The sequence below is a fragment of the Drosophila obscura genome, unplaced genomic scaffold, assembly GCF_018151105.1.
Source record: "Drosophila obscura isolate BZ-5 IFL unplaced genomic scaffold, ASM1815110v1 contig_37, whole genome shotgun sequence".
NCBI lineage: Eukaryota > Metazoa > Arthropoda > Insecta > Diptera > Drosophilidae > Drosophila > Drosophila obscura.
This window is the reverse complement of record NW_024542825.1, coordinates 2,356,683-2,383,994: the sequence shown is the minus strand read 5'-3', so window position 1 is coordinate 2,383,994 and position 27,312 is coordinate 2,356,683. Positions and strand designations below refer to the sequence as shown.

At 48.5% G+C, this 27,312-nt stretch overlaps 5 protein-coding genes across 8 annotated transcripts; 2 read left to right on the top strand and 3 right to left on the bottom strand.

Annotated features, from left to right (window-relative positions):
* Positions 1–5: 5 nt before the first annotated feature.
* Positions 6–3,785, bottom strand: LOC111074992 (protein croquemort). 2 transcript variants are annotated; one of them, XM_041594800.1, is made up of 6 exons: positions 3,572–3,785; positions 3,348–3,485; positions 1,856–2,066; positions 692–1,794; positions 539–629; positions 6–469 (listed from the first exon to the last, which is right to left on the bottom strand). In XM_041594800.1, the coding sequence occupies exons 3-6, from the start codon at positions 1,982–1,984 to the stop codon at positions 323–325; spliced, it is 1,470 nt and encodes a 489-aa protein (XP_041450734.1). In that variant the 5' UTR covers positions 1,985–2,066; positions 3,348–3,485; positions 3,572–3,785; the 3' UTR covers positions 6–322. The 2 variants fall into 2 exon arrangements, with proteins under 2 accessions (XP_041450734.1, XP_022223723.2); XM_022368031.2 differs by lacking the exons at positions 3,348–3,485; positions 3,572–3,785 and adding an exon at positions 2,460–2,555.
* Positions 3,786–4,556: 771 nt separating this feature from the next.
* LOC111074994 (dnaJ homolog shv) lies at positions 4,557–6,096 on the top strand. Its single transcript, XM_022368033.2, has 2 exons — positions 4,557–5,707; positions 5,773–6,096. Exons 1-2 carry the CDS (start codon positions 4,696–4,698, stop codon positions 5,826–5,828), a joined length of 1,068 nt encoding a protein of 355 aa, XP_022223725.1. The 5' UTR covers positions 4,557–4,695; the 3' UTR covers positions 5,829–6,096.
* A 177-nt stretch (positions 6,097–6,273) lies between these two features.
* On the bottom strand, positions 6,274–7,841 carry LOC111081512. The gene is made up of 2 exons (XM_022377593.2): positions 7,600–7,841; positions 6,274–7,525 (listed from the first exon to the last, which is right to left on the bottom strand). The coding sequence occupies exon 2, from the start codon at positions 7,260–7,262 to the stop codon at positions 6,405–6,407; it is 858 nt and encodes a 285-aa protein (XP_022233285.2). The 5' UTR covers positions 7,263–7,525; positions 7,600–7,841; the 3' UTR covers positions 6,274–6,404.
* Positions 7,444–10,828, top strand: LOC111074991. 2 transcript variants are annotated; one of them, XM_022368029.2, is made up of 7 exons: positions 7,444–7,813; positions 8,113–8,250; positions 8,318–8,685; positions 8,755–8,882; positions 8,960–9,346; positions 9,403–9,565; positions 9,650–10,828. In XM_022368029.2, exons 1-7 carry the CDS (start codon positions 7,787–7,789, stop codon positions 10,485–10,487), a joined length of 2,049 nt encoding a protein of 682 aa, XP_022223721.2. In that variant the 5' UTR covers positions 7,444–7,786; the 3' UTR covers positions 10,488–10,828. The 2 variants fall into 2 exon arrangements, with proteins under 2 accessions (XP_022223721.2, XP_022223722.2); XM_022368030.2 differs by having other exon boundaries at positions 7,445–7,813; positions 8,978–9,346.
* A 1,230-nt stretch (positions 10,829–12,058) lies between these two features.
* LOC111074988 lies at positions 12,059–27,210 on the bottom strand. Of its 2 annotated transcripts, none has more exons than XM_022368025.2 (2): positions 26,289–27,210; positions 12,059–18,713 (listed from the first exon to the last, which is right to left on the bottom strand). In XM_022368025.2, exon 2 carries the CDS (start codon positions 18,700–18,702, stop codon positions 13,612–13,614), a length of 5,091 nt encoding a protein of 1,696 aa, XP_022223717.2. In that variant the 5' UTR covers positions 18,703–18,713; positions 26,289–27,210; the 3' UTR covers positions 12,059–13,611. The 2 variants fall into 2 exon arrangements, with proteins under 2 accessions (XP_022223717.2, XP_022223716.2); XM_022368024.2 differs by having other exon boundaries at positions 12,059–18,710.
* Between the last annotated feature and the right edge of the window lie 102 nt (positions 27,211–27,312).

The following is a 27,312-nucleotide window of genomic DNA, read 5'->3' as shown; positions in this document are numbered from 1 at the left end:
TCCTTGATTAAAAAACAAAAACGTGTTGTAAAAATTATGTTTGCGAAATAAAAAAAAATGAAAAATTCAAAGTGTAGGAAGGTAATCTCTGTTTTTTGTGGGTGTTACGTATATATAGATTAAAAGTTAGAGGGATTAAGGATTAGGGTTTGCTATCACAAAATGCACGACGAATGTTGAAGGCGAACTACCGGCTAACAGTTAAATAATACATAGCGCGTAACAACAAACGATGCGACTATCAGCATGAACTAGTAGTGTTAATTTGTCATTGGCACTTTGGCTATTAATAATAACAACTACGGCTATGGCCCCATCCTACTCAGTTTGTCAGCATGTCCTCGTCGTCGGCGCGACGCACCCAACGCTTGGTCAGCGTCAGTGCGACGCCTGTGATGATGAAGAGACTGGCAAAGGCCACCAGTGAATAGCCAAAGATAGTGCCATAGGAGGACAGATTTATGGCCAACTGAAAGGGATGCAATTGAAAGTTGAAGAGAGGGAGAAATACTAGTTGGCAATGTCGATGTATCTATACCTTGGCCTTGGCTGCCAGCTCGGGCGAGAGCTCTGCGTACTGATCAAACCAGAACATGGGCATCAGCACCTTCGGAACTCCTCTATAGATGCTGCAATGCAAAATAATATATATAGAATATGGAACGATAAATCTACAGACTATAAAACTCACTCGAAATCATCGTCGGGCTCAATCATCATGTTGATCTGAATGCGGGCGTGCACCTGGACGGGCACACCCGTTGTGGGCTCTATGGCCATGACGAACTCGTGCTTCGCTTTGTCCGGCTTCATGCCAGTAATCGCATCCACATAATGCTTGTCCGCCAGGTAAAAGTGCGGGAATGAGGAGTAGATGGGCGCCTTGTCGCGGCAGGCCTTGCACTCGACCACACCCGTCTTGGGGCACTCCTCCAGCCGGGGATCACAGAAGCAGGCCTGATTCGGATAATTCTCGCCAGAGTCGAGGGTCTCCTCAGTGCCCACCCAGCGGGTGGCAGTCAGGCCGTGATTCTCGAAGGTGCCCGCCGGCCTGAGGTTCATGAAGCGACAGGCATCGGTGGCAAAAATGGTGATCTCTTCCTTGACATTCATCTTGGGCGCAAAGAGATCCCCGGTGGTGCCGTTTACAACGCCGCAGGGCATGTCATAGAATCCGGTCTCCTCCTTGCCGTTCCAGTGCGTCAGCTTGCCCACGTTGGCGATGTTGTCGGTGCCCGTGTGAATGGTGAAGAGACCATCGTATGTTAGCGATTCGTTACGATCCGCCAGCCAGCCAAAGCGCTTGTAGGGAATGTCGATTACGGATGTGTTGAACAGGTTCAGGAAATCGGTGAGATCGTCCTGGTAGCCATGGAAGATCCACTCGCCCACGGGCTTCGTCGTGTACAGCTCCCCGCCCTCGTGGTTTAGCATAAAGTTAATGATCTTCTTCACGATCTTTTTCTGATGCCGCATCTCGTCGGCCACCGTGGCGGTGATGGCATGCGCAGCCGTCACCATGTCATCCAGCGTGCCGTTTGACTTTTCCGCATCAAAGAACCAGGTGCGGCGTTCGTAGTAGGCCACCGTGGCATTATCGTAGAAGGTGAAATTCTCCTTCTTGTGCTTCTCGAGGAACACATACGGACCCATCTCCACAAAGTTGGGCTTCACGTTCGGATTGCGAATCTCTTCGGGATTCGTCCAATTGAACAAAACGAAGCTAAGATAAATGGGAATCGGCGCCTCCAGCCAGCTGTCGTAGGTGTCGGTGCCCGGCTTCAGTTTGAGACCCTAAGCGGCGACGATGGAGAAAGGTTATTGAAAGGATCAAAGAAGTGAAGAAACTACTTACATCCTCCACTAGATTGTCGGCCAGACCGGGCCAAAAGACGACGAGAAGGATGCCCAGCAACATGAAGAGCGAGCCCAGGCCAAAGACCCAGGCCTTGCGTTGTGTTTCCCCGCAGCACTTGCAGCACATGTTGAGCGATTATATGCCCAAAGACTTACGGTTGGAGAAGCTAAAAGTACAAGTATGCTGCCTAAACGCTGCTGTGTTGCATCTGGAAAGTGAGTGGAATTTCATTGAGTTATTTTCGCTTGCATAATCTGTTTCAATAAAACGTATCGGGGGGGCTGGCTATCAGGGGAATTTTTATTGGCTTATTGACGTTCAGTCCATTCCTGGCTAACCCCTGCAGAGCTATTAATAATGGCCAACCGGTGGCTTATCGCTGTTTTTTTTTTTTTTGCCCATACTTAAGTATTCGATAAGCATCTACGATTAAGTCGCGAACCCATTTGAATGTGTTGCACCCACTATGACAAGCCCCAACCGATTACTCTGCCAGTCCATGTCAACTCGGTTTCGAGTGTGTTTCAAGTGCAGACATCCGCAAATGTCTTGGCCACCAATCGAGAGCGTTTGGGGTGCGTTCTATCGGATAGCAACTTACGAACTGTCCAACTGAAGAGTGGGGCTATCACAACTTTAAGGCAACGGAGGAGAAGGACGTGACCGGACTGGACCGCACGCTGCCGCAGACAAAGCGAAACTGTTTGCCAGCGCTACTGATTGTGGCTTTAAATTGTTCCACTTGAAGTTTACTATTCTGCTCAATGGTTAATCTTTGGCTTTGGCTAATCTGTGATTTGTGTGCCTGATAATGATGGTCAAGGATTTACATTTACATTTCCTATGGGGGCAACTTCCTACGGATTATACAAATGGATATGAGATTGGCTTCCGTAGCTCTTATCGGACAATTACATGTGTAGTGCTTGAGTGCAGCTACTGGGAAATTGCGTAGCACAAGGAGTTCCTATTTATGGCATCGATAAGATAAGCTACTGGAGATACTACCGGCAGACAGTCCAATCCAGATATTCAGATGACTTGGAACTTCTAATGTCCAGTTGTGAGAAAACAGAAATGTAATAGAGACGAGGCCTGGTTTTTTATCAAAAGTCCGAGTGCATATCGCACTTTTAGCTGCCTTTGTTTGTGCACGAACTGAGTGACTCAAACCGGGTTATTGGGACTATGCACTCGTACTTCTCTTTGTTCTTGGCTGATAACGAGCCGCAGACACAAGGAAAACTATAATGGAAAAGCGGTTGCCGATAACCGGGCCGCTTGGAGAACTGAACTGAATTGGATTCTGTGGCTGTGGCTGTGCACAGCTTCTGTTCTGATCAATGACCGGCTAACCAGCTCAATTGCTGTTCAGGGCCTCGCTGCTGAAACAGGTCGAGATCACTGCCAAGGGGTAATCTCTCTACACCTAATTAACATGTGTATTATTACTTGCTACATAAGTATTCCAGTGCATTGCATTACTCACCTTTTTTTCGCGCACACAAAAATAAGGTAAGGCGGGTCGTGACTTTTGTTTAGATGATGTTGTTGTTGTTGTTGCTGTTGTAGTTATAGCTGTTGACCTTGGCTTTAATTATGCAAGTTAATTTTCCAACAAATGTGGCTTAATGGATGGCCAATAGTGTTGCAAAATTACCGTTAAATATGCAACTAACTCAAGGGAAAGCAACAAATCAAAACAATTTGTACCTGTTAGGTTAGGCAAAGGCAGGCGCAGTATCTGCAAACAAATGGCAATCACTGGCTCTAAGGCACTTGGGTAATGGCAAAAACCGAGCAAATCTCAATAAAGTTAATGGCAAGAACTGCAGTCACTGTCAAATCCCTCTGACCACTGTTTTTTCGAAAAAGTTTAATTGGATTAACAATTTGTTTGGCTTAACATCTAGCGGGTTTATCGAAACTTATCGAACTTAACCCACTTGGCCCCCCTCTATTTGAGTGTATATCATCTTCAGTTAAACCGCTGAAAATAATGCTGTTTGTGAATTCTCCTCTCCCTCCTCAACTACTTACAAAAAAATATCTCTATTCTATAATATCCATTTTCCCAAGGTATGCAGATTGTTTCTCAGTCCGTGCCAAAGCTGTACAACAATCCTGCCAATTCATTTCACCATGTTGCTGAAATTGTTCCCATACAAATCTTTGCCCACACAATACTATCGATTGTTGTACGTCTAGGTCCAGTTTATGTCCTTACCAATCCTTAGCAGGAGCTATAGTTATAGAAAGACTTCTATAGTTATAGCCATCGTGTTTTTCAGATCTCATGAGATACATCTCAATTCCAATTTATATAAATATAATTTATAAATTTATATCGATATTATCGTTTCGGCAACAATCCAGCCCTAGTGAAAGATCCGTTATGATATGTGTGTTTGTGTGAGTGTGGACGCGGCGCGCCAAAGCGCTTAAGCTAGCTTAAATGCTGAAACTAACTACGTACAGCAACTACGTAAAGTAACGTTAACTTATTAACTATCTAGTAACAGTAGTAACCTAACCTGTAGTTAAGTGGAGCAACAGCCCGACATATGAGCATAGTTACGTGTGTGTGTGCGTAAACCAGTATATACTATGGAATTGACAATGGGGCTAAGAGTGTTAAATATCAGCTGGCAATCTCGCAGTCAAAACAATTGACAACCCTAGCAACCCGGTGCCACAGCCAATCAACGCCGACCACGACGCACACACACAAACGTAGCTAGCGTCGACGACAAAATTTTGCCAGCAAAGTTTTTATCAAAATAGCATGAATTACATTTATTAAACTAATCGGAATCGACATAAGTACAACTAACAGAATGCAGCTAATCAAAAGCTTGCTGCTGGTGCAGCTGGCGGTGCTCCTGGTGGACGTGGCACTCGCCGGACGGGACTTTTACAAAATTCTGAACGTGCAGCGCAACGCCAACACAAACGAAATTAAAAAGGCGTACCGCAGGCTGGCCAAAGAACTGCATCCGGATAAGAACAAGGACGATGCGAATGCGTCGAGCAAGTTCCAGGACCTGGGCGCCGCCTACGAGGTGCTGTCGAACCCCGACAAGCGGAAGACCTACGACCGGTGCGGCGAGGACTGCCTGAAGAAGGAGGGTATGATGGACCATGGCGGCGATCCGTTCGCCAGCTTCTTCGGCGACTTTGGCTTCCCCTTCGGTAATGGAGATCAGCACCAGCAGGATGCGTTGCGGGGCGCGGACATCGTCATGAGCATGTACGTGTCGCTGGAGGAGCTCTACTCGGGCAACTTTGTGGAGATTGTGCGGAACAAGCCGGTGATGAAGCCCGCCTCGGGCACGCGCAAGTGCAATTGCCGCCAGGAGATGGTCACCCGGAATCTGGGCCCTGGCCGCTTCCAGATGATCCAGCAGACCGTCTGTGACGAGTGCCCCAACATAAAACTGGTCAACGAGGAGCGCACGCTCGAGATCGAGGTGGAGCAGGGCATGGTCGATGGCCAGGAGACGCGCTTCGTGGCCGAGGGAGAGCCCCACATTGACGGCGAGCCCGGCGACCTGCTGGTGCGTGTCCAGCAGATGCCCCATCCGCGATTCCAGCGCAAGGGCGACGACCTGTACACAAACGTGACCATCAGTCTGCAGGATGCCCTCATGGGCTTCAGCATGGACATCAAGCACTTGGACGGCCACCTGGTGTCGGTAATGCGCGAGAAGATTACATGGCCCGGTGCACGCATCCGCAAGAAGGGCGAGGGCATGCCCAACTTTGAGAACAACAACCTGTTTGGCTTTCTGTACATCACCTTCGATGTGGAGTTCCCCAAGAAGGATCTGACGGAAGAGGACAAGGAAGGTGAGTGGTCGAGCATGCCCCCCAACTGTCAGCCCATATTAATCCCACTTCCTATTCTATTGCAGCGCTCAAGAAAATACTCGACCAATCGCCCATCAATCGCGTCTACAATGGACTGTGAATCCCGCCCCAATGATGGGCTGGACTGATCGCTCTCCGGCTGTACCCTAGTATTTAAATGTCTAAAACTATGCGATTTCGGTTCGAAAAACGCCCCCTTAACGATGACTTTGTTCCAGAAAGTTGTGCTATAAACCAATTTAATTTTAGTTTAGAAATTTGTAAAATAGCAAATGGAAAACTATTTGCAGTTCCTGCCCCTACAACAACAAAATGGAATTGCAGGACAAAAACCAAGCCACAAAAAGAATAAACACAAAACAGAAACGGACTTAAATTATATTCAGTATTCAGTTCTTATGCACGCTAATTTATGAGTTTGTTTAGGAGTATATTAGATTCCATTAGAGTTACATATGTAGACCGAAGGCAGCGTTTCCGCTGCTAGTTCTCAGAGGCTATAATAGCTACAGCAACCAAATTTTTTGTGCTGACTGCTGACATAGAGCGAAGCGAACATTTGTGTTATCCACAATTTTTAAGACACATTTACTTATGTATATATATAAGATATATAAATGCTACAATGATATGGGTAGAATCAAATGTAACAACAGGATATGTATTCGGCTTATTTCTAGTCTATTTCTGATACATTTAAATTTTTCGATTCGCCTTTCTCGAAGCAGCCCATATCGGCCCTGTACAAGATGCGATTGATTTGGAACTGAACCGTGTTCTTGGTGCGAGTGGAATAATTCCCAAACTTATTGCCCACATATTGAAGAAAGAAGGCGTCGTCTCCAGACCGGCTTGTGGTTGGTGCGAGAGCTACAGTGGAAGTCACTGTAGCAGAAGGTGAGCTGTTCGTCGTCAAGGGCGCTGCAATGGGCGGCTGCGACTGGTTAAGTGACTGTGCGAAGCGCATCTCATCGGCATCGATCAGTTGGTCGTCGTCTGACACATCCACATCCACTACATCTGATACCTCTGACTTGCCAATAAAGATGCTCTCGATCTGTTCATTGGAGAGCCTGCTACTGGAGGCGATCTCATCCTCGTCGTCCGTTTCCATGGTAGGATCTCTATTCTCGACTGGACGATTGCGCAGCGACCGATCCGGTAGGTTCTGGGGGTGAGAGTTCTTGCAGTGACGCGGCACATTACCGGACGAGAAGATGAGTGTCTTGTCGCAGATCCGGCAACGGCAGCGCCTTTCGTCCGGCTGAACGTTGGCCAGCGCTCGCGCGTCCATCAGCGGTGTTCGTCCCATCCCTGTTATCGCTGTAACTGAATTATTCGTTTTTGCGATGGGCCCTGTGGTGTCTTGGGGCTGTGGCAAAACGACTTCCGGATGCAGCCGCTGGTAATGACGCTTGATGTTGCTCAGCTTGTAGCCAGCGAGTGTCCTATCGCAAATCACGCAGCGGCAGTAGCTCCTATCGGGGTATATTACCACCAAGTTGGTTAAGTCTATGGTGCGCGGACGTCCCATGTGTTAGTTAGTCCCAGAGAGAGTTAAGTTTTACAAGTGGAATGTGGAAGCGAATGTGCCACAAGTCACAACATTCGTCTTTTGTTTTAGTATTAAATCGAATGCAACCCTGCCAACAGCTGGGCGATAGGCGGCGCAGGACAACGCTGAACGGAAGAGAGCAACTACAGGAAGTAATAATTTAGCTTTCAGAGAGCAGAGAAATTTTCACCAGTGCGGACGTAGAACAGGCTCGAATCAGGAGGTTTTTTTTTTATTTATAGCTAAACCGAAATTAAAATAAAAAAGGTTAAACGCTTTCTGTAAACTCCACAAGGCATAGAATATCTTGAGCTACCTTAAAGTGTAGCCAGCGGAGGAAGCTCCGTTTATTGGGTGTGCTGCCAAACATAACCTGAAAAAAAGCAACGCCTGAGAAACTGAAACGATTTATATACATATAGCAAACTGAATTCCTAAATCCTGCGGCTGCAACCCAACCCAACCCACAGCACACAGCAAGCGACCACAAATACATAGTATGAATGTCGCCTAAATATCATCATTTCGAGGTGAGTTGTTCAGTCGATGGTCCCATGGTCCCCATTTCGGACGGCGGATTTGCCGTGAAGACGCAACCAAAACCCGCCCCCCCTGCCTTTGCCACTCTCTTATTGATTTTCTGCGGCCCGCGGGGTTATGTCCCTGTTACTTTAAGTGACCCAAAAAAAAAAAAAAACAGGGTAAGTGGGCTCTAAGGGAGGGTTGAGGGCTGGGGTGCTGGGTCGCTCGCCGGCAAGTTGCGTGTCCCGTATGCGTCCCGAGTTCATCGTCCACTTTCACATCCATCCACAATTCCGATTCTCCCCAGATTGCACTGGTCTACTTTCTGCTGCTGATACCATGGCCGCCCACGAATGTCATCAAGATTCTCTGCTCGCGTGATAACAGCCGGCTGGTGCGCAAGATAGTCCGCTCCAAATGGACGCCCATATTGGATAAGCATCAGGTGAGAGCATCCCCACACCCCCGCCCTCGCATCATTGCCTGCAACATTATTCATTAATTTCGATTAGGTGAAGCTCCCGCTTGAGTGCCCGCTGCATCCGTTTCGGGATGTCTTTGCCCCGCGCCAAGATGCCAAGCAACGCGATCGTCCCACCCAGTGGACGTGTCGTCGGTGTGGCAAGAGCTTCTACCAGGAACGGCATCTGGATCTGCACTTTGACACACGCCACAAGACGATCATCAATGAGGCAATGGACTCCATTTGTCTGGCCGATTTCTGTGACATCATGCGCTGCGAGGTGTTCGAAACGGAGGATGCCACCAGCCTCAAGTTCGGGGATCACATTGTCACGGACATTGAAGTCTGGGGCGATTCCCTGGGCCAGAACTCAGCGTTGGCCAAAGCGAATGCCGCATACTTGAGCTTAATACCAAGGTGGGTTTCCCTGCTTTGCCCCTTTTTGGGGCCAATCATTTCACATTTAATTGCCCGTTCTCGATGCAGAACTTCCACATTGGGTGCCTCGCGTGCCGCCAAAGTACAAAACCGTCAATTACTCCAAGACAAGCCAATCCAGCCGTCGAGCAGCAGCAGCAGCAGCAGCAGTAGCAAGGAGCAGCAGTCGCCCGCAGGTGAGCACTCGATCCCAACCCATCCACCCATCCCCATACCCATACCCAAAACACATACCCTTTTTGGCACTCGTCAGTCAACCCTCTTCGCTCAGATCCAGCAGCAGGAGAGGATGGTTCGGCGGCCAGGCCCAAGTCCGCTGGGGAGAAGCTGCTGAAGAAACTCAAGGAGCTGGGCCTGAAGCGCGGCGGCGGCGACGAATCCGCGGACGGTGACTCCGAGACGAAGCTAAACGAAACGGAGGAGAAGGAGGAGCAGAGCGGTGACGATGCGGAGGCCAGTGGCCAGCAGGATGCGGCCAAAATGGAGGAGGGTTCGGGCAACGGCAATGGCGTAAAGGCCAGGGCCAACTGCAAGCCCGAGGAGCTGAGCAAACTGAAGACGCGCTGCGAACTCCTGCTGAGGAGCTGCATAGGCGGACTCCTGCTGTCGATGTCCGATCAGGCCTTCAAGGAGATGGAAGGTGGGTGCTACAGATCATAAATGTGCATCCATTTAATCGATATACACTTTCCGCAGAGGAGATGAACAAGGCCGTGTGCTGGTACCTCACCTGCGATCGCTATTGGGAGGATGGTCCCTTGGAGCCGCGTGCCTTCCCCTGGGGCCTCATTGTCATCCTCATCTTTGTGCTGTCGACGGGCATTTGCTTCTGCTACTACATCATCTGGATACTCTTCGAGTAAGTGTCCCCCTGCGGGCCTCGAACTCGAGGCTGTGCCATCTCTCCCATTGAGATTGATCGAACCCAAGTCATTTGTTTCAGCTCCGAAGAGACGACAATCAATGCCAATCACTACGTGCCGGGCGGCATCGGCGGCACACACACCAGCAGCAGCAGCAGCAGCATCTACATGCCCGGTGCCCACCATCACTACCATGTCGATTATGCGACGCGACACGACCTCGACCTGGACGGCGGCGGGATACCTGGTCTGAGTGCGGACCAGCAGCTGGAGCTGGAGATGGAACAGCAGCAACGAGAACAGCAGCAGTACTACTACCAGCAGCAGCAACAGCAACAGGCGGCAGCCGCTCGAGATTTGTACCCCGAACCAGTGCAATATCATCGGCACAGTCCGCGTCACTACATCGCCGATCCGCGTCAAGTGGGTCAGGTGGGTCAGGGTCAGGGCACACCCACAGCCGGGGGCGTACGCCAAGTGGTGGTATCGTCCTCCTCCAACGCCAATACGCCACTGCACCATCATCCGCTCCAGCATCAGCAGCAGCATCAGCAGCAGCAGCATCATCCGCACCTGCAGCATCGCCACTCGACAAGCCTGGGCTACCCACAGGACATTTTAGACCGACGCGACTATACAAGTAGCTCTGGCCGACCCATAGCCACCAGTGTGGTGAGCAGTGCCTCAGCCTCTGGCATCGGAGGCGAGGCCCAGCAGCAGCAGCGCCACTACAACACGCATCCCCGTCCACTGGAGACGCGTCACCGGCATGTGGGCTCATCGCAGCAATCGCTGCGCGCCTCCTCCTCCAACCAGGAGATTGTGCAGAACGAGGCAGGGCTGGGCCAGAACGAGCACTACATCTATGTCACGTATCCGCCAGATCTGAAGAAGCGCTACTTCGACAGCTACGAGTAGGGCACCCACTCGGCAGAGGGAGGATCAGCGAGAGCGAGGAGAAGCATTCATGCTGATATTACTATGGAGACTGCAGTGCAGAGCCTTCAGCAGAGAGACAGAGAGACCAAAGAGCCCTCGAAGGAGAGCACAAAAACGAAACGAAACCAAAGTTAGAGTTCAAGCGATGGATAAGCGATGGCAGCGATGGGTAACGATCCTGGAACGATCCTTGACTCGAGCCTACCCCCAGAGTTGGTTTTTTACTTTTAGCCTGCAAATTCTAGATTTGTGAACTGTGCTGTTCTTTTTTAATTCTACAAAATAAATTGCAATATTTCTGTACAATAGCAAAGCTCGAAACGAGGCGCATCATCTTTTGGATTGTACGGTAGAGATTTTAGAGGAAAGTTCACAGGCAGCGAATTGATTCGTTTCATCTTGGGATTCATTTGGATTCAATGTCGCTTGAAGATGGAATATCGCAGTAAGCAATTACTGATATTTGTAATACTGAAGTTGTCTCAAAAGGAACATGTGAAACGAAAGTAAAATCCATCCTCATAATTTTATAGCTACTAAAGACAACAGTTGATCAATTTGATAAATTTCTGCATTTACGCGTTTTGCAGCAGCGACTGTTTAGGCTTCTGTGTGGTATCCGTCTAGGTCTCATTCGAAGTCACGCTCTAATAGTTGCATATCTCAAGTTAGCGTAAGAATCTCAAGATAGAAATCCACTCGTTTCATACTCGTTGTACATACAAAATTGTCTTAGTCTTGGGATTTATTTTATTTCCCAATTATTCAATCAGATATCACTATAAAGAGTGCTGTGTTTCCCCTTTTTATCTGCTTCTGAACATTACATTAGGTAGCGCTTGTCATGCAGCAGCGCCTCTCGGTTGGCTTGCGGGTAGAACGCTTTGGCTTGGGGTCGCTTCGGGTGCAGCTGTTTCACTTCAATGTACTTCAATAGATGCAAACCTCAAGAGTAGAGCAAAGCTCCCCAAGATCAAATCAATTCGTTGCATCAACTTTTACATAAAACATTTATTTCGTCTTTGGATTTTGTTTACCATTTGTATTTTCCGTGGCAAGGGATAGACTGCACTGCCAGATCCCTTAAACCTTTAAAGAAACCCAAGATCCCCCACCAGAAATAAATCACGCACTCCATTAACATTTACATAAAACATTTATTTCTCTTTTTAGGATTTTTCGTATATCATTTATCGTAATTCCTTTTGTTTTTGTTGTTTTTGTTTTTGCTCAAAGACACTCACATTTATATAAAGTCACAAATCTTAAGACTAAAGTAAATTTTGCAAAACCCGCTCAGATATACTATAGTATATGTAGCTACGGATATAGCAAAGTGTAAGGGACTGTGTGTGGCAAAGGGTGGACATCTAGATCGAATGGGGGGGGCGGGGGGACTATGTACAATTATTCCATAATAAATAGCATTATTATTAATAGTATAACATTTAGTGGGCTAGCATTCTGCATTTTGCATTTGATTTTGCTTTGTTTTGCTTTGTACTAAAATTAAGCGTATTATTTAAAAACGAATAAAATACATTTACAAATCGATTTTAATTGTATATTAAAAAGTTTCTAGAATGCACTTACAAACGAGGCTAGATATACGTTCGATTTATTTAGTTAGTTAGTTTTGGGTATGTGTACTTTTGTATAAGTGGTGTAAAGTTTTGGTCCTTTGGAATGTGTTACAAGAGAGAGATAAAGACATCTAGGTGGATTACTTTTCAAATCGATAAATAGATACTATCTATCTCTATAAGATAGATGCATAGTTGTGTTAAGATGCTATAACTAGAGCCAGCAGTTTGCCAGCCGATATCCACATAAAGACTGTGCAGACTTTTATACATTTCCGCTGCTTAAACGTGTCATGCAGCAGCGCCTTTCGGTCTGTTTTTTTTTTCTGTCTGTCTGGCATGCACGTCTGCGTGCAACAGTGCCCTTGAAGAGTTACTTTCCACATCCGCATCTTATGTAAATGAGCGTTCCGAATGCGATTTTTTCCACCAGATTCGTTGCACTTAAAGATGCTTCTTCTGGTTTTGGAGGCTGCCTATGCTAAACTGCTGGCTAATAAAAATGTGTGTGTGTGTGTGTAAAAGTGTTTTAGTTGAAAGCTTAACGATCCTGAAACTAGGAACCCAACAAACAATTCCACTAAAAACAAAACAAGTCTTTAAGGGCTAAGATCTAACAGTTCGAAAACGATACCCAACAGATTTATGGTTTCCATTTGCTACATTGTGTTTTTTTTGTTTTTGGTCTAAGCTGCATATATATTTTTGGTTGCTAACAGAATAACAAAACAGAAGCTAAGCTGCGGGGCTGGGAGGGGCAAGGTTGGGGTTCGGGTTCTGTTCTGGCAAACACGCAAGTGCAGGGCCCATTTATGGTCATGATAGGGGCACCGAGCATGTCCCTCAATCTGGAGGTCAAAAAGCGTTTTAAAATTGCTCACCACTCAGTGGCTCAGTGAGTGGCTAAAATGCCTGATACATTATCCGATAAAATACAGCAGATATATATATATGTATATATATATATCTCTTGTTAATTGCACGCGAAGCCAGAACCGAATAACCCGCTCTCATTCTCTAAGCCCGACGATTAACTTTGCTTACTCATCCTAAAAAATACATCGAGATTCGAATACGCGCACTTCAGATACAGATATTATAATTATGCATTTGAAACGCGACATTTTTCCATGTAAAAAATATTGCACAGATATCCAAAAAATATATATATGTATATGTGTGTATCTATATCTAATATCCCTATTAATATTAATATTCTATACAAATTATATTCTTCTTCTATTATTCTGCTACTAGTATTATCAAATGTAAACGGTTCTATCGGTCCCTAAGGCAAATCCAAAAAAATAACCAAGTCTTGAGATTCTAGAAATGTGTGTGTATCTAACAGATACATACTCGTATATGTATCTATTACTATATATGTGTGTGTGTGTGTGTGTGTGTGGATCGAAATTAGTATCCATTTAGGCACGCCTGATGCTTCCGTCACGCCCCAATGGCTCCCAGGGCTAAAGCGATCTCTGCTCTGATCTGTGATCTGATGTGATCCTCTCTCTCTATCTTTGGTAGAAGCTGGACTCCCGCTGCTGCCTTCCTGCTGCTGCTGCCCCGCTCCTGCGCCTGTACTTCCTGACTATCCGCTGGGCATGGTAGAACCTACCGATGGGACTCTGGGCATACTTTCCATGCAGATACTTCAGGAACTCACGACGACGCTGCCGCATTGCTGTCTGTCTGTCGGGAATGATCTCCTCGTGGTGTATCAGCTCGGGCTGTGGATCGGCCAGCAGTTGAATGAGTTGCAGAGCCTCCTCCTGGCTGCGATTCTGCTGCTGTTGCTGCTGCTGCTGCTGTTGCGCCTCCTCTTCCTGCTCGCTGGCCACCACACCCAGGATGTTCTCGTTCATGTCGCACTGCACCACATACAGATCGCTGCTGGTATCGAATATCTCTGCCAGATTGATCAGCAGCATGTCCTGTCCATTCGCATTCGCTTCTGTCTCGGCATCCTTGTCGCCCTCAAAGTCCTCAGGGTCGGAGGCCACGCCTATTTGTTGATACATCTCCGCCAGGGCATCCTCAACGCTCAGTTCACGCGGTGTGCCAGGCAGCGAATCCTCTTCCACTGCCTGTGGCTGGCATTCGAGGGCTTGCAAAGGGGGCTGCTGGGCTTCGGTGGCCTCCAAAGGCGGCTGCTGGGATTCCTCACGATCCTCAAAGGCTGGCAGGGATTCCACTGGATCCCCGTTTGGTCTTATGTCTAATTCTCTAGTTTTTAAGGAACTATTTAAGGCAATTTTACTAAGGTCACTTAGCTTTGGTACGCTGCAGGAGAAGGGGAACTTCTTGGGGGATTGGTTTGGTGTTTGTTTTGGGCTCTCATCCTGGCTACGAACTGTGGCCTGCTCCTCGCCATCGCTCTCCAGTATCTGCTTCAGCTTGGCAATATCATTGTTGGATATCTCCTCGTGGATGGCTGCCACACGCAGCTGTGGCGCCTCCAGCGACATTGGCTGCTGGGCCTCCAGGATAGCGGCCGCTGGTTTCGCTGCTGGTTCCAGGATCTGCGATTGGGAGAGCTCTCGCTCCAGGGCGGCCATCTCATTGAAGTCGCTCTCCTCTGCCGTTTCAGCGGCCTCTGCCACGGAGGTGCAACTGCCGCTGCTGCTGCTGCTGCTGGACGAGGTGTCCTCCTCCTGGCTGCTGCTGCTGCTGCTGCTGCTCGTTGACTCCTTGTCATCCTCCGAGCTGGAACTAGAGCTGGAGCTCGAGCTCGACGCTGATGACGAGGAAGCGGAGGATGGGGCTGGCGATGGAACAGCAAGTGGCATTGCTTTTGGCTCTTCCGGAACAGACAACGCCTCCACATCCTCATCCATGCTGTTGTTCCTTAGCCAGGCCTGAATCTCGCGCTCCTTGGCCTTGGATACCTCCGCCACGGATGACTGTGCCAGCACCTGCTCCTCCGCCTCCTCGGGCTCCACACGCAGCTTGGCCTGCGGCGACAGATTCGTATTCTCAATGTCATCGAAGCCCTTGAAATGGGGCAACAGATCCACGGACTGTACGGTGTTCTCCTCTTCGGCCCCCTCCTCCGCCAGCAGATCCCTATCCTCGATCTCCTCTTCAGTCTTCTTCTGTAGGCCGTAGCCGCTCTTGATGACCGTCTCCCGACCCGAGGACTGCATCAGGCTGCTCCTAAAGGCCTTCGTGTTCAGAGCGGAAACACTCAGACCCTTGAGGCTCGGCGGATTGTACAGCTGCGCTGCGGCCGCCGATCCCTTGGCGTATTTCCTGATCAGTCGCTTGATGGGCGGCAGGCGACGCTCCTTGCGCAGTGCCAAGTGTCGTCGCATCAGCGCACTGCGCTGCTCGCGCGCTCTGCTGCTGGCGTAGCGCCTGCGCAGCAGCTTCAGGGCCTTGAAGTAGTGGCGGTACTTGAGTTTCGGACTCTCGAATTCCAGGATCTTAAGCATCTTGATGCGATTGCGACGCCGGCGTGCGAGCAACTTCTGTGGGGAGAGCGTAACTGCCATTGGACTGGGCGCAACAGGCTCCTGCTGCTGCTGCTCCTGCTGTGGATGTAGCTCTTGCGGCTGCTGCTGCTGCTGCTGTTGCTCTTCTCCTGGTTGCTGCTGTTGCTCTTCCCCTGGTTGCTGCTGCTGCTGCTCCAGTGGTTCCGTGTTCTTGCGCTTTCTCTTGTAGAACTTGAAGCGCTTTGCATGCTCCCGATATTCGCCGTTGTCCTGGGCATTATTTGTCTCCTCCGTTTCGCTCTCGCTGCCCTCGATCTTGTGTATGAATGTCTCGTACTCCTTGGCAAAGGTCGACTCATTCGAATTGGAGCTGTTGTTCGTGTCAAAGTCCAGTGTGGCTGGGGCTGTCTCCACCGCTGCCTGGATGCTGCCTGCTTCGCTCTGCAGAATGGGACTGGGCAGAGCTAGCTCTAGAGCTGCCACAGTGGCAACAGCAACAGCAGCAGGAGCAACAGCAGCGGGAGCAGCGGTAGCGGTTGGCTGTTCCACGCGTAGAATCTCCGCCAGGGCATCGTTCTCCGCGGGACACTGCTCCGCGGAGACGCTCGTCTTGAGGCGCAACTCGTCCAGCTCCTTTTCCACATCGAAGCTGCCAAAGCTGTCCACCACGCCCGATGGCACGACGATGCCCGTCCCATTCGAAGCCTTCTCAATGTCGATAATGATGTCCGGCAGATTGATAGCCGCCGCCTGATGATCCACCGTCACAGCGGTGGCCTGCGGTCCACTCGGTGCCAGAGATTCGTACATGAAATTCGGTGTTGGCACAGTCGGTGCCACCAATGCCACTGCTGTGGCTGTGGCTGTGGCCTGTGGTTCCGCGGCGGCCTCATCCTCATCGTCGTTCCACGTGGCCAGAAAATCGCGTATGTTGCACGTCTGCGGGGACGTCTTTGCGGGCTCCATGCCGAAGTGCGAATTGGAGGCTGTGGCATGCAGACTGTAGCCCACATAGCTGTCCACATGCGCCTCCAGATTGGTCAGTGCTCCGCCCAGTGGTCCCGCAGCACTGCCTCCCTGCTGTCCCAGGTAGCAGTTGCCCGCTGCCGACGAGGAGGCGGACACCATGCCCGATCGCTTGCGGTACTCCTGGTAGGGGCCGCGATGCGTCTGCTGTGGCTGCATCTGCGGCGGCGGCACCTGTGGCACGTAGCTCTCCAGGCTGTTCAGATTTAGATTGAGATCGTTGTAGTAGTTGCCGCCGCCGCCTCCACCGCTCATGCTGATGCTCGGATCCATTCCCATGCCCATGCCCATGCCCATTCCCATGCCCATGCTCATCCCCATTCCCATCCCCATGCCCATTCCCATGTTCAGGGGTGGCGCCGCCACATATCGCTGATTGGGGCTGATGTTGGTGGCCGAGGCTCCGCCGCCCACCTGCTGACCCGTTCCGTAGCCGTAGCCCAGCTGCGTGGGCGGTGGGGCTGTGTCGTAGCTGGCGTAGAGGTCAGAGGTCAGCGGATGCTTCAGCTTCGTGGCGCCACTGCCCGCGTACTGCGGCTGCGGCTGCTGCTGTTGCTGCTGCTGCTGCTGCTGTGGCGGTGGTCCTGGCGGCACATTGCTCCTCGGATAGTAGCAACTCTGCTGCGGATAGGCCGCCTGCGAGCAGCAATTCTGGCGGGGATTGGGCTGAGCGGGATTCTCCGCCACCGACCACATGTTCCGTGCGGCTGGGCCGCCATACGGCGGCTGGCCCATGCCCGCGGGATACGGATTGCTGGCATACGGCGTCGCCGGATTGCCGTACTTGTCGTACTTTCCCGCTCCGAAGTAGATCTCATTGCTGGGTGGCAGGGCGAGTGCTCCTGGCGCTGCTCCTCCGCCTCCGCCTGGATGCGGATGATGGTAGGAGCTGCTGGGCGCTGGAGCCACTGGCGCCAGAGATCGACAATTGGCGGCATTGTAGTCCACGCTCCAGTGGCAGCTGCTGCCCGACTTGCGGTACGCCGAATCCAGTTCCGGCGGCGTGTACATCGGCGGCAGTCCCCCCCCGTTGGCGGAGTACATGGCCGGCATGGCCATGACGCCGTACTTGTCGTAGTAGGGCGTGGCTGTGGCATTGCCTGGCATGACTACGGCGGCGGAGGCTGCCCCTGGCGGCGTTCCGTACGGCACTTGAGACGGTGGCATGCTCTGGTAGCGACTGCTCGGCTTGATGGCCGCATAGTTGGCCTCCAGCTGCGTGAACTGTTGCTGCTGCTGCTGCTGCGCCTGGTGGTGCTGGTGCTGCTGCTGCTGCTGCTTCTGGCTGGGATTCATGGCCAGTCCATGGCCGTACTGAGGCTGCACCGCGGCTGCCGTCGTCTGGTTGGACGCTTGCACCATCGTTTGGTGCGTCTGCGGCGGCGCTGCCGCTTGGCCGGGCATCTTGTACTTGTACGGATCGTAGGGATGATTCGTGTTCATCATGTAGCCTGCTGCACCGCCTCCGCCTGCGGTGCTGCCTGCCTGTCCCAAGGGTTGCGCATAGAAGGGCGTGGCAGCAGCCTGTGGCTTCATTCCCACTCCTACTCCGCCGCCCGCTGCTGCTCCACCTCCACCGATGGCTGCACTTCCGCCGCTGTACTTGGAGCCCGAACTTGGTGCCAGCTTCTCGTAGCGTGCCCCGCCCTGATAGCTGCTGCTGCTGCTGCTGCTCCCAGTGGGTGCCCCGCTGCCGTACGCATTGTACGCCCCACTGTACGCATTGTAGGCTGCCGCATCCAGAGGCGAGCTCAAGGACAGACTATTCCCATAGCCGTAGTTCTGGTGATAAAAATGCGATTGATTCTGCTGCTGCTGCTGCTGCTGTTGCTGCTGGTGTTGCTGCTGCTGCTGCTGCCGCTGCTGTGCATCCAATGAGGTGAGTGCCTCGCTGTAGAACGGCGCCACTGTGGCTATCGTCGCCATTGGCATTGATGTTGGCGAGGCTTCATAGTGTCCTCCTCCTCCTCCGCCTCCTCCTCCACCGCTGCCCAGTGGCGTTGTGGGCGTGGTCGTGGCACTGCCATAGCCGCTGCTGCTGCTGCTGCCGCTGCTGCTGCTGCTCCCCGGTCCAGAGCTGGAGCTGGAGGAACCACCCACGCCCACGGCAATGGCCATGGCGGCCGTGTCCATCGCCGCTTGCATGCTGAGGGCTGCTGTCACGAGTGGAGAAAGAGAAGGAGAGAAAAGCCAAAGGCCAATGTTTTATGTTCAAGAAATATAATCTTAGGCGAAAAAAAAGGTCAAGGCCATCGGCGTAGCCGACGTCTCAAGGCATATCTAATAGATCTAATTTAAGCTAACCTACAGCAAAAAAAATTGCCAACAAATGCTCAAAAAGTTCCCTCAAAAATACAAAAGAATAATTCCAGAAAATTCCATACCAAGACATACCAATAATATTTATTTATTTTATTTATTTATATATTTATTTTGGTAACGAAAATAAATTTATAAAATTTTTGCAAATTTGTTCTAGCTTAAAAACGTTTAAACTTTTAAGGCGGTTCAAAATACAAATATAAAAATCTTTATTTTAAGCAAAGATTTCTGTGTATTCCCCATGATTCATTCCTACAATCGGACTTATACGAGTACATATGTACTCTTTGTAATATTCTTTATATATATTTTTCCAAATTTAAAAAAACATTTCTGGAGCAGCTTTTTGTATTTTTTTTATTTTTTTGTGCTGTGCTTTCCAGTCATCGCTCCGTACTGATCTCTTGATCTACGTTTTCGAATTTATTCAGATTAATGAAGTGCCTTAGAGAATGATTTTCGCTAATTAATGCATAGAATTGTTGCCATATAGAATGTAGAAGTAAAAGACCCAAAAGTACTTGGGATTGCTTAGTTTTTCAGCTTTTGGCTATCTTATTAATATATTTAATTACAGTTTTGTCTTGGTAAGAACAAATTATGCTGCATTATTTTAATGATTTTTAAATTGGTTTAATTTAAAATAGATATGTGATATTTGTATATAAAATTAGTGGGAGCAGAGAGAAGAGGTTGCAACTGAGCGCTCTCTTCCCGTATCCTTACCGCTAAGCCACACTGGAGGAGAGAGGGAGAGTGTGAGTGAGAGAGACGAGTAGAATCCTTCAGTCTGACTACAGAATGACGAGGAAAGGAGAGAGAGTCGTGCGCTCTGTTCTAGTATGCGAAACTCCACCCAACCCTTGCTGCTAAGTCGCACTGGGAAAGAGGGAAATATATTGCAGAGAGATTGAGTGCAAGGCTTACAATTTTCCCATAATACTGATACGAGGGATCATCTGGCATACAAGATTATTTCTTACGCTTCTGCGTTAACGTATTTCTGCACCTTTCCCATTTTAATGAATTAAAAAACTAGAAATACACTTGATTCCGTGTGACATGGCAGCAGATTATATATGTACTTGTGTAGATACCCAGTATCTTAACCAAAAAGATAGCAAAACAATCTTCTAAGTATCTCTTTAAGCCCCAAGTGAAATACAACCATTTAGATACGACTACGAATGCGAGTACTCGTCTGCATATGAATAGTGAATGAAATGGACAGCGTACGCGAAGGTCAAAAGTTTCCCTCATTATTTTCCCTCTTCCCATCGGCACAAGGTTATTTCCCCCCATTTATCCTGTGCGGTTGCATTTCTTGAGTGGATTTCCCTTTTTGTTTCAAATTGCATTCGCAATTGTCGGGTGACCTCCCCCTCGCCCCAACCCCGCCCAACCCCCTAACATCCGCGCACTCATTCACGTGGCTGCAGGAAAAAGCAATTATGCCTGGCATTTAAATGAAAAATGGAAAATTCCCATTCATTTGTCTGCACCCGCGCCACAAATTCGCTTTTGTTGGTCATTAAATGTGGTTGGTCTTTCGTGTACGCGCACGCAGAGAGGTCCTTGCCGGCGCAAGTGTGTCAGTCAGTCAGTCCGTTGGTTGGGGCTGGGGCTGGGGCTGGGTCTGCGTTTATTTTGATGTCTAAATGCAGAAGGGGTAGTCCAGCTAGAGCGGCAGCGGCTGTGGCAAAGCGCTGGGAAACCCAACAACAGACAACCGACAACAGAACGGACTTCAAACGCGGACTTTGTGAAATGGAAATGTGGACTGTTCATGAAATATTAATGATTGACGCCGCCCGCCGTACTATAGCTCTACTATAGCTATACAGCTATAGGGGATGGATGGTTGGATGGGATGGGATGGATGGAGGGCACTGCTGCCCTGTTCAATGTCAACGCCCACCACAAAACTGGGCCACAAACAGGGGCCACACACAGGGGCCACAGACTGGACGTTGGGAGAAAAAAAACACAACAACACAACAACAAAAAAAAACCAATAATTGTCACAGATAATTGCCACGGAAGCCAATGGACGACATGGGGTGTGTGTGCAATGCACCTACCGGACTTTCCCGGAATGCAATCGTAATATCCAGGCGGTGGTGGTGGCAACGGCGGAAGTTCCATCCACAGTCCATTCATGGCGACCACCTGTGAGTTGGTTGTGGCGGCCCAGGGACAGGGCCAGCCAAAGGGGCAGAGTGCGGCATCCGGGGGCAGCCACATTGTGTGTGTGTGGAAATCGAGAATCGAGAGCGAAAACTACTAGCGGAGGGCAGCACACGGAGCACACGGAGCACACAGAACAGAACCCGACGAGTGTCGCAACTGGAATTCATTATGGTAATACACTTTCGCTGGACGATGCGAATGTTATTTTACCCCATTGATGAACCCACGACGACCATTAGCCAGCAGCTGTATGGATAATCGACCTTCCCTCCCTAATCCCACCCACCAATGCCCCACAGCCCACAGCACCCACAGTAGGGCCTGGGCTTTTAGGCTAATTGGGCGTGAAGCCTGATGTACCATCCGGACCATAAATGAGATCGCAGCTCGTCGATTTGATATCCGAAACGTAATGCACAACGCCCAAACAGGCATCGGGAATCAAGCGGAGCGGTGGCTGGGTGGCTGGGGTGTGTGTGGTGTGGAGTGTGGTGTGGAGTGTGGTGTGGAGTGTAGCCACAAATTCGAAAGGGAAAAATGGTAATCGAAGAAGTTGTTTTCGTCTGTTTACCAGACGAAATGCAAAGCAAGGCTACGCGCGTAACCCAAGACCCCCCAAACGAAGCCCATCCTAAAACCGAATCCGAATAACCAAAAAACCCTCAACACACATTGCGTATACGCCCTGGATGTGTATGTTAATAGGTGATGGGGGGCGGGGGGGTGCGACAGCAATCAGAGATTGCCTTCAATTGAATTAAATGAAATTGTTTGGGGGCATTGTGGCGATTGCCAACGGGCAAACGGGGGCAGGCATCGGGGTATGAGGCATCGGAATGACCATCGGAATGGATATTTATGTAAAACAAATGCAAATCTCACCGAGAATCGTGTGAATTATGCTGCCATATGCTGGCTACAAAAAGGCGGGCTAACACACACGCAGACTGTGGCACACACACACACACGCAGACTGTGGCACTGACACATCCACTAACACATATTGCGGCACAATGGGGGCATCCACTTCTGGGATTATTTTTTTTTAATTATAAAACTTTCGAGGATTGCGGCGCTATTTATTTATGTGGAGAACTCCTGGTGAGGCAGAGGCGCGTTGAGGCGTTCAGGCGTTCTCAGAGCGCGTGCGACTTTGCAGCACAAAACTTTTTCATCTGTTGAAGACGCGCCGGAATGCCGACGACTTGTGGCAGCAGCAGCAGCAGCAGCAGCAGCAGCGAAACTTTATTTCGACGACCAACGACGACGACGACGACGCCGACGCAGTGAGGACAACGGGTAGTGTGCTGGCAGTGTCCTGCAGCAGGGGCGGAGGGGGGTTTGGGAAACAGTCAATAAAAATGTTGGTGTATGGGTGCCAAAATGGGGTGGCACAATGGGGGGCTGTGTCAGTGCCAGTGTGTGTGTGTGTGTGTGTGTGTGTGTGTCTGTTGCTGTTATGCCTGGGAAAACAAGTGGTTGCCGTGGTGAAGGAGAAACGGGAACAGAAATAACGCCAAAGGATTGACAGGATGGCCATCAAGAAGCATTACGATGGAGGCAGACACCCTGTAATGGGAAGTAATTCAACCATTGGAGCAGTGGCCAGGGGGCAGCACCTAAAACAAGAATAATTAATGGGAATAATTACAAAGCAGCGCCCCTAACCTTTAATTAGTTCCAATTCCTAAAATAGTGTAAAAACAAATTAAAAGTAGTGCAGGGTGTAAGGAAAGGGTTGCCCAAAGCAGCGAAAATATAGAATAGTTTTTAATAAGTAATGGAAAATGCGTAGGAAAAGACACAGGCACAGGTTGCAGGAGTTAAGCTTCAGATGGCAGATTCTCTATGGGGTATATTTATTTTTTTCAATTAAAAAGTGTTTTCACTACACTCTTAGCAAAACTTATGATTCAAGGGGGTTATTAATTAATTATGATTATTATTATTATTAAATTTAATTAATAATTTGTGCTTTAAAAAATTACCAGCACATGTAGCTGTCGGCCGAAGAACACCATCCAGCAACACCTCCCCTAGAGTCTAGAAAATTTATGTTTGCTACACAAAAAAAGATACTCATGTAATTTAATGGCAAAATTAACTTAAATTACACAAATTGAAGTACAAATTTAGGCCTGGCGTATATAATAGGGTTGGTACTTTTATTTCAACTTTTACTTCATGCTTTCACTTTCCAACTCAAAAAGGGAACAGCTGTTGCCACAGCACTTTGCCTTGAGCCAAAACTTTTATTTGCTACTTTCAGCTAAAAATCAATCGTCAGCCTCTGCAATCGACCGCTTGAGCACACCCCTCTCCAGGCCACTCCAGCTACAGGGTATACACACTGCAGGCGCTGCTGCAGCAACGTCCAGACATGTGACAGCTCCAGCGCTCAGCGCTCCTGCTCCTGGCAGGCAGAAGGGTCCCGTCCCTGTTTCACACCCATGTCCTGGCTGGAGCGGAAATGAAGCCGCCGCTCGTAAGCAAACATGACAGCTCCAACGCTCCCATTAACGGTACTTGTGCATGTTGTTGTTGTTGTTTTTATTATTGTTGTTATTGTTGTATCTGCTTTGCCTCTCTAACGGTTCGATGACGAGAGGCGTGACAAATAACAACAAACAGAGTGAAAGACATAAAAAAGGGAGCAAAAGCTTTCACGGCGTCGCAGGTTTTGTTACCCTTTGCAAGCATACATACATATGTACATATATACCATTTAATTTTATATAGGCTAGATATATGATTAAGTCTTCATGTTATGATATGGCTATCCATTTTTTAATTAAATTATCTTTAGACAAAAATAATTTTTCTTTCTTACGTCTATTGAAAACCAGCATTCCCTTTGTTTACAGGGTATAACCGAACCAGCTATGATTGGAAAAGTGCATCAAAGGTTGGTTGGTTTTGCACTGCTGCTCCAACTTACAGCTGCAGTTCGAACTGGAGGTGACAGCACCCGAGGGGAAGTCAGAGAGAGCGGGAGAGAGAGAGAGTTGGTTAAATAGGACTAGGGACAGGCAGCGACCACAAAAACAAATTAAGTAAATTCATCTAAACAAAAAGGTAGGCAACGGGGGGTGGACAGAGAGGTGTACAGGGAGAGAGAGCGAGCACAAAAAGGGAATTGATATAAACAATGAACAGCAAAGGGCAAAAAACGCAAAATAGGCGACAAACAGCAACAACAACAACCACAACAACAATCAGCCAGCAGTGGCAGTGGCAGCGGCAACGGCAGCGAGCGCAATCAAATGATAATAAAAAGCAGCAGCGATTACGCTGGCAGAGCAGTCAACGTCCATGGCGGCAGAGAGCACACACAAGCACAAACACACACTCGCATGCACTCTCCCCCCGGCGATGTCTGTGATTATTATGCATGCGTGAGCGAGTCGATTTCAAGTCGCGTCGTGTCTCCAAAGGTGAAAAGAAACGTGAAAGAAGAAATGGCCAGGGGGCAGGAGACAGAGAGAGACAGAGAGAAAGAGAGCGAGAGCGAGACAGATGGAAGAAGCTATAGCAATTCCCAATTCAAATGCAAAACAAATTCAAGAAAATCGAACAAAGCGAACGAGCAGAAAGACAAGAAAAGAAATAACAGAAAGCTAAAAGAAACTTTGTGTCATCCCATAGTTTTTTTTTTTTGTTTTGTTTACGTACAGGGTACGCTCGAGATTCGGAAATCACAGTTATTGGAAAACCAAAATGTTGTTCTGCAATCGAAGATAACAATTTTTAATTACATATGCAAAATTTTGGCCTAATTTTGCACACACCAAACAAACAAAAAATAAAGGGTTTTGTTTTGAAAAAAACTATCAACAAGTTACACAAAGAAGAAGTTTTTTTTCAGATAATTAAACCACATTTGGAACCACAATTTGAACCACTATTTCTACAATCCATAAATTTCCATAAACAATGAAAAACTACAATAAAAATTTCAACATTATTATGAACAATTTCTTTGGTTTGAAACTTATTTATTTAGAACGTTGACAAATAATGGAAATACTTGGTGCAGTACACCCGGAAACATCTGTTTTGCATTGTCGAGCTTTCACTGTATTTACAAATAACACCGTTACCTCGCACATACATACATGTACATACGTACATATGTATGTGTGTATATACACAAAATATTGATTGAAAATCAATAGGCTTTCTGCCGCTTGTCATTCATTTTAGTTCATTCCCTTTAACGGACGCGTCCCACAGAACCAGAATTCAAAATTGTGCGCTGAGATCGTTGTCGCCGGCAAAACTTTACAGTTTACATTGATACATACATATGTATGTATGTATGTATGTATATGTAGAAACATTTGTATGCAAATATGTAGATACATTTGTGTGTCGTCAGTGTGGTTGTAGTTTCTGATGTTCGTGCGTGCTGGCGCGATGACAAGCTCGGCTTGATAATTTCCAACACGTAGCCCATTCCAGGCAGCCCCCAATAATACTAATACTACCCCCTACTAGCACACACACACACACACACACACATACACACATGTCACATCCATGGCGTATAGAGCAAAACAGACGTGAAAAGGCAAAAAACGAAAAAAATGTCAACACACTTTTATTGTTGTTGATGTAATTACCCATTAAAAACAACTACCTCGAGGGTATATCAACGCACACCACGTGCCACAGGTACTGTAGCATATTTAGTAGGGACAGTGGGTAAGCCCACAGTCGACACCTCCCCGGCCCCCGTTCTTTTGCCCGCTGTCTGTGTGGCGCTTTTTGGGGCTGTCGTTGTAATCAACTTTGTTGTTATTGCCGCAAAATGGAAAAAAAAAATTGAAAAAAAAATGCCAAAGAACAGAATAAAGTAGAGCAGCACCCAAGTCGGCGGCATAAGCCACACACACTCACACACTCATCAAGAGAGAGATAGTGTACGGTGTACGGTGATAGAGAGAGAGAGAGGGAGACAGAGTGATAGCCAGAGCGCGCTTGAGGGGGGTGGTTGGGAGGTGAGGCTTGAAGCGAGCGTTCATATATGCACTGAAGCAGGGAGACGCTCTCGACATACTTACATACTTCAAGCTATATTCAAAAGTGGGTAAGGCAGTCCCACTCCACGGGTGGGTGGTCTAGTTTGTTTGCCACCAGCCCACCCTCTCTCTCTACTTCTCATGTAACTTGCTTACATACATTTACATGAACACACACACACATTTACATATACGAACCTCAACAGTTTTTCGACATTTTCATGCTATTTTCGCTGCCTTTGCCTCGGCCTCTGCTGCAGCGCTGCGCAGCGCAGTCGCTGCTCACTTAAACGTTCTGCCTGCTGCTGCTGCTTCTGCTTCAGTTGTTGTTGTTGTGGGGTTATTTTTTTTTTTGTGTCTCTGCTGTTTCGCTTGATTATTTTGTTTTTGTACCTCCCCGTCTTGTAACTTGCAATATAATTGGAATAGTAACGGTTGTTCGGCTATAGCTTTTGCGCTGTTAATTTCACATGCTTTCAATTAATATTCGGCCACGCACTTAAGAGGGGGATTCGAATGGGAGTGGGTTGTGGGTAGTGGGAGGCAGCGCCCTGCTGTTTTGCTACCTTTTTTTTTTGCACCTCAAGGTAACACCCGTCGTATACACGATATTCGCTGATAAGAACGCAATGGAATTCTCTCCTCTTCCACACTCATGGAAAAACACTTTTCTTTCTCTTTTGCACGTATTAGATATGATATTTAAACGTCAGCACAAAAAATACACCAAATGCAACAACTCACACACACACACAAATACACTTAGTGAGCCGGCATTGACAACCACGCTTCAAGGGGGGTGTTATGATGGTAGTGGGGTATGGTCGAATTCCGTACCTCCCCCCGTCTTGTACAGGTGGCAAATGGAGCAGCGGAGCCGCGAGCGTGGCGAAATGTGTCGAAAAGCGGCGCGTAAAATGCAAAGAACAGAACACGTAGGTAGGTGGAATGGCAAACGTAGTAAATATAGTACATAAAAAGTTAATAAACAACGCAACGAACAAAACACACGACGACGACGACGACACCAGCGACGACGCGCCAACGGAACAGAATAGCAGCGCGTTGCGTCCGAAACACACAGTCCGCTCTCGTTGAAGGTATGAATACGAATAGAGCAACGGTAAAACACGGTGAGTGCTAATGAGCGCCAACGACTGAGCTCCATCGGCTTAGCACGCGCCGAAACGAAAGTTTACTCAGAGAAAGAGCAGTAAAGAGA

What these genes read in the sequence shown, in the direction of transcription:
- LOC111074992 (XM_041594800.1), bottom strand. Translation starts at nt 1,984, where the DNA reads ATGTGCTGCAAGTGCTGCGGGGAAACACAACGCAAGGCCTGGGTCTTT. An exon ending in CCGACAATCTAGTGGAGGAT is followed by an intron (nt 1,795 to 1,855) that starts GTAAGTAGTTTC and finishes GTCGCCGCTTAG; the next exon opens with GGTCTCAAACTGAAGCCGGG. An exon ending in GAGCCCGACGATGATTTCGA is followed by an intron (nt 630 to 691) that starts GTGAGTTTTATA and finishes TTTGCATTGCAG; the next exon opens with CATCTATAGAGGAGTTCCGA.
- LOC111074994 (XM_022368033.2), top strand. Translation starts at nt 4,696, where the DNA reads ATGCAGCTAATCAAAAGCTTGCTGCTGGTGCAGCTGGCGGTGCTCCTG. An exon ending in GACGGAAGAGGACAAGGAAG is followed by an intron (nt 5,708 to 5,772) that starts GTGAGTGGTCGA and finishes ATTCTATTGCAG; the next exon opens with CGCTCAAGAAAATACTCGAC.
- LOC111081512 (XM_022377593.2), bottom strand. Translation starts at nt 7,262, where the DNA reads ATGGGACGTCCGCGCACCATAGACTTAACCAACTTGGTGGTAATATAC.
- LOC111074991 (XM_022368029.2), top strand. Translation starts at nt 7,787, where the DNA reads ATGTCGCCTAAATATCATCATTTCGAG. An exon ending in CTAAATATCATCATTTCGAG is followed by an intron (nt 7,814 to 8,112) that starts GTGAGTTGTTCA and finishes GATTCTCCCCAG; the next exon opens with ATTGCACTGGTCTACTTTCT. An exon ending in TACTTGAGCTTAATACCAAG is followed by an intron (nt 8,686 to 8,754) that starts GTGGGTTTCCCT and finishes TTCTCGATGCAG; the next exon opens with AACTTCCACATTGGGTGCCT.
- LOC111074988 (XM_022368025.2), bottom strand. Translation starts at nt 18,702, where the DNA reads ATGCAAGCGGCGATGGACACGGCCGCCATGGCCATTGCCGTGGGCGTG.